Source organism: Rhineura floridana, chromosome 14 (assembly GCF_030035675.1).
Source record: "Rhineura floridana isolate rRhiFlo1 chromosome 14, rRhiFlo1.hap2, whole genome shotgun sequence".
Classification (NCBI taxonomy): domain Eukaryota; kingdom Metazoa; phylum Chordata; class Lepidosauria; order Squamata; family Rhineuridae; genus Rhineura; species Rhineura floridana.
Genome location: NC_084493.1, coordinates 2,507,538 through 2,512,639, shown reverse-complemented (window position 1 = coordinate 2,512,639; position 5,102 = coordinate 2,507,538). Strand labels below are relative to the sequence as shown.

General features: G+C 47.5%; 1 protein-coding gene across 1 annotated transcript; it reads left to right on the top strand.

The window, feature by feature from the left end:
- The first annotated feature begins 329 nt into the window (after nt 1-329).
- On the top strand, nt 330-4,772 carry C14H15orf61 (chromosome 14 C15orf61 homolog). Its single transcript, XM_061595913.1, has 2 exons — nt 330-1,150; nt 2,975-4,772. The coding sequence occupies exons 1-2, from the start codon at nt 688-690 to the stop codon at nt 3,100-3,102; spliced, it is 591 nt and encodes a 196-aa protein (XP_061451897.1). The 5' UTR covers nt 330-687; the 3' UTR covers nt 3,103-4,772.
- The last annotated feature ends 330 nt before the right edge of the window (nt 4,773-5,102 follow it).

Below are 5,102 nucleotides of genomic sequence, written 5' to 3'. Positions count from 1 at the left end.
TTTTTATTTTAAGTCGTGCTAGTCTCAGGCAAGGCCGTCCGAGGGACGTTTGTTATTTCATTTTCTTTCGCGAGGGGAGGATTTCGCGCTCAACAAGCGCGAGCTCAACCTCCTCCCAGCGGGGGGGATCTTCTCAGGCATGCGCGCGCCAGACCTCGCCCGCTCCCCGCGTTCGAGTCGAGCGCGCGCGTACGTGAGCGAGCGCGCGGGCGCGAGAGAGGGGTGGAGTAAGCGTCAGACACCGCACTACCGTAGGGCCGACTATTGCGCCTGCGCAGACCACTGGTCAGGAAGAAACCGCTGCGCAGGCGCACAGCGCTCGTAAGCGGAGGGGTGTACGGGAGCCCCAGGAGGAGGAGAAGGGATTGCTGTTCCCCGGATAAAGGGGGGGCGTGGGAGTAGTTGGGGGGGTCGGCATTGTTTTCTGTCTCTTCAAATTAAGGAAGGGAGTTATAGGGGCGTACGATAATAAGCAAGGTTTCATCACGATAATTAGCAAGGTCCCCCCCCGAAAGAAATTGTGGTTTCTTTAGGAAAAGGGGGGGCAGATACTGGAGAAAACTCCGTCAGCCATTGAAGGGGCAGGGCCAGCAACAGAGCCTACTTTGCAGGGGTGTCAGCAAGTAGTTTGAGGGAGGGGGCGTCTCAAGGAGGAAACAGGCTGTTCCCCCCCCAGTGTTGGGGGCTATGTTTGCAGGAGGCACAAGACACCCCCCCGAGGGCCTTTGGGGCGGGGCTGGGAGGCGCCCCATGGGGGGGCCGGTGGGGGGCTGGTGCGACTTCCCCGCCGGGCCACTCCTCCTCCTCCCGCGGAAGCTGCGCGAGGGCTCCCTCCTCCGGCTGGCGGCCTTCTGGCCCCGAGGAGCAGAGGGCGGCGGCCGGGGGCCCAAGCCGAAGGCCTCGGAGGTGCTGAGCCGGCACCTGCTGCAGCGGGGCCTGCCGCCCTGGACCTCCTTCTGCGTCAAGTACAGCGCGGTGCGCAACGACCAGTTCGGGCTCTCCCACTTCAACTGGGAGGTGCAGGGCGCCAACTACCACGTGCTGCGCACCGGCTGCTTCCCCTTCATCAAGTACCACTGCTCCCGGGCGCCCCGCCGGGACCTGGCCCTGCAGAACTGCGTCTTCACCGCCCTCAAGCTGATAAACTGCGGTGAGTGCCGCCCGGGGCGGTGCGCCTCGATCCGCTCGGCCGTTGCTGGGGGCCGAAAAGACCTCAGTGCGGCGAAATGGGCAGAATCTATAAAGTCAGGATTCAGTGGATGGGCCTGTCGTAATAATGGCTTCAGTAGGCGCCAGAAGTTCAACAGGGAGGGGGCCTGCCTCTCCTCCTCTTGAAGGGAGTTCCTTAAAACTGGGCCCATCATACTGAACCAATACCGGGTTCAAGATGCTGTTCGGATGTAATAGCTGGTGCAGTTTTAAAATACCCGGAAAAGTCTTTTATCACCCGCTGTCACGGGAAGAGGGCTCAGGCCACATCCGCACCAGACATTTATTGCGCTGTTATTCCACTTTCAACAGGCATGGCTTGAAGGGTGCTGCCAAGAGGAGACCCCTACTGCCCTCACAGAGGTGCAAATCCCAGAGTCGGCTGGGAAGAGGGGCTGACAGTTAAACCACCCAGCGCCCTTTACAAACGGCCCTTTTAAAGTGGAATAATAGCAGAATGAATATACAGTGCGAATGTGGCCTTAAACCGAGAAAGGAGCAGAACTACGGTTTCTTCTTCCAAGCATCCATTTCTGTACTCTTGAACCATGGATTCACGTAAACATTACCCACGAGAAGCTACCGCAGGCCTTCCCAGTCTGCCTCTCTGCTACAGAGTGAGGACATTTCAAAAGATCCTAGAGCAGGAGTGGGGAAATGTTTTCAGTCCGAGGGCCATATTCTCCTGTAGACAACCTTCCAGGGCCGCATGCTAGTGGTGGGCAAGGCCAGAGACAAAAGTGGGCAGGGCCAGGAGATAAAAGAAGTCAGGGCAACTGATGTGATTTTGTTTTGATGTGGTGTAGTGGTTAGAGTGTTGGACTACGACCTGGGAGATCAGGGTTCAAATCCCCACACAGCCATGAAGCTCGCTGGGTGACCTTGGGCCAGTCACTGCCTCTCAGCCTCAGAGGGAGGCAATGGTAAACCCTTTCTGAATACCACTTATCATGAAAACCCTATTCATAGGGTCGCCATAAGTCGAAATTGACTTAAGGCAGTACATTTACATTTTACAGTAGACTATATTCCAGCCATGCAAAAGCCAGGGGTTTCTACACACACACCCCCATGCCATCCGGGCATGCAAGAGGCATTGTAACAGTTCAAGGACACATTTCAGTTAGGACAAAGCACTTGAGGGCATGGAGCATGGTCAGTGAGAAGTGTGGCCTAGGGACGGAAAGTGAGATGGAGAGAGGCCTGGGAGGCCACGTTTGGCACCCAGGCCTGAGATTTGCCACCTTGGCCCTAGAGTTTCTCTCAATGCGTATCAGTGGTCTGCATCAGTGGATAACACTGGAATATACTTATATTGAACATGTACAGAAAACAGGATTAATTATTCCTGTTCTTCAGGAATGCAAAATATATTCCTCAGGAAGACCAAAAGGGGGGGGAACTTCTCAAGAGAGCAAAATATACTCACTAAGGCTTTTGCCTGTATCTGGTAAAAGCACATTCAGTGAAAGGCGAGGGGGATTGCCAAATAAGCAAAATAATTATCTCGGGAGAGTGATCAGAAGATCTTTAAGTGCAAATCATGGGTTGTCCCTCAACATGCTTTAACTATGTTTTATTTACAAGGAACCAGATTGGTTTTAAAGTGTGGTACAATAATGTCTCATTTCAGCCGTGCAGTTTGCTTCTTGCAACTTGTTGGCGGGGGAGTGGGGAGTAGTGCAATACTACGTTTTTACTAAATTATATGAGGTTTTACTCTTTGATGATTTGTGGACACACCCCTCCTCCTGTTTTTTAATAGGTATCCCAACCTTATTATATGGAATTGGCTCCTGGTTCCTTGTCAGTGTCACAGAGACTGTTCACACACCTTGCGGCCCAGTCACTGTTTACTTCCTGAATAAAGAAGATGAAGGTGCCATGTACTAAACAGCTGCTCTCAAGAACTGATGCTGCCATGGCTTATTGCAGTGAAATGCAGACATGGGTGGATTGCTGATTGCAGTCCATTTGTATGTAATACGTGGAAGCTTCAAAATGTGCCCGTTTTTCCTTCTGTACCATTTTAGTTTTCTTTGAGTCTGGCAAACACATGAAGTGTACAATAGAGTATGATGGATGGGCCGGTGTGGGGAGAACCATGGGAATTACTTGAAACTACCTTTGTTCTCAAAAACTGTTTCTATCTGTGAATAATGAATATAGTAATGAAAATATACATTGTTGCTATTATTTTTTGCTTGTCCACTGATCATGCATGTGTTTTGTTCATTTCCATTCAAGAGATTGTCGCCCAGCACTAGTAATGCAATCCAAATGTGGCTACATCAGGAACAGCTGGCTTGATGCCCACCAGATGTTCTTGGACTACAACTCCCATCAGCCCAAGCCAGCATGGCCAATGATCAAGGTTGATGGGAGTTGTAGTCCAGCACTATCTGGAGGATACCACGTTGGCTCCCCAGTGAGTTGACTTTGATATTTTTTAAAACAAAAATGATATGCAAAATGGGAGTTCAGTCCCATATAGGTGAACAAATCCTTTGGGTAAAAATCCAGAAGTCTGGGGAAAAAATGTTTTGTCATTTTCAGTTTGCATCTGCAGAGTCTTGTGTATACCATTATGGCACTGCTATTGCTTAATTGGGTTGTGATGCTTAATACTGGCTACAGGCAGACAGGCTGGGTACAATTCAGTCCAAACTGAGCACTGTTCAGCTCCAGTGATTTCAGTGTAAGCTTGTGCTTAACTCTCCTATTGAACTTTTTTTTAAGAAACTTTGGATCATGCTTGTGGTTGGAGTTTAATGTGGAGCTAATGCATAACCCTAAATAAGCACTTTGGTTTTCTTTGAACTATCTGCATCTAGTATTAATGCTTTGCTGACAATGAGCTTAGTGTTGCAGCAGGGCAGGAACAGAAATATCGTAGAATTATTTTCAAAGCATAAAGATGCAATCAGATTTATGCACAAGTATCTCTAAAAATGTTTTCATCAGATTTGAATTGTGAATGGGTTCCTATTTGCTTCTCTTAAAAGCAGCTGTAAATAAATCTGTAATCAAAGAAACACTTACCCAAGTATATTTCATACCAAAGAATATTTCTTATACGGGTTAAATAAATAGTTTACACTGCGGAGTAGCTGGTGTGTTACATTAAGCTTCATTAATAATAAAAGTGACTATTAGCATTTTGCTAGATTGGCGAGAAGTGGGTTTTCTCAGTAATCGGCCAAATTAAATAAATGCAACTCATAAGTTTAGAGTCAAATACTGCTCATTCATTGCTCTTTATTTTGTCAATATTCTGCTGTAAAGGTTTGTCTCAACACAAGACTGATAAAATGTTTTTTAATTACCACACTATAAATACAGCTTTTCCTTGGAGTGGCCCCTCTGCTAGCTGCAGCTTATTTGATTTCTGATAATGGAGACTGCTGACTTTGCTTACCTGTTTTTCGATAAGTGGAGGCAACATGACTCCTTGTCCATGCAGCGATGGGCATCCCTCCTTGGAGAACCTTTTTGACAAACTACTCTATTGATTCTGTACAATTCAGTGCTGCTTGCAGTATTAAACAGAGACTTGATTTCTTGCTCTACTCTCACTATGTAACAATTAAGCAAATGTAATATTTTCTTTTATTACATGAAAATCAATGGACCTCTTGCACTTCTTGAGTTGATCATGGTGAAGGATGAACTTGGAAGACAGCTGAGGGCAGAGTTCAAATATAATAATATCACTTGCTGGATTCATTAGGACTAATGGGTGACCTGTTGAAGTACTGAAAGAGAACTTACGCTATTCATAAAATGTAACACTATTCTTCTATAGGTGAGAGAGATTGATTGTTTATTTTGCAGGGGATGACTTCCTTTGGGGTGACATTCTCAAAATTCCTACTACCTAAAGGCTTCTTCCT

What these genes read in the sequence shown, in the direction of transcription:
- C14H15orf61 (XM_061595913.1), top strand. Translation starts at nt 688, where the DNA reads ATGTTTGCAGGAGGCACAAGACACCCCCCCGAGGGCCTTTGGGGCGGG. An exon ending in CCTCAAGCTGATAAACTGCG is followed by an intron (nt 1,151 to 2,974) that starts GTGAGTGCCGCC and finishes GTTTTTTAATAG; the next exon opens with GTATCCCAACCTTATTATAT.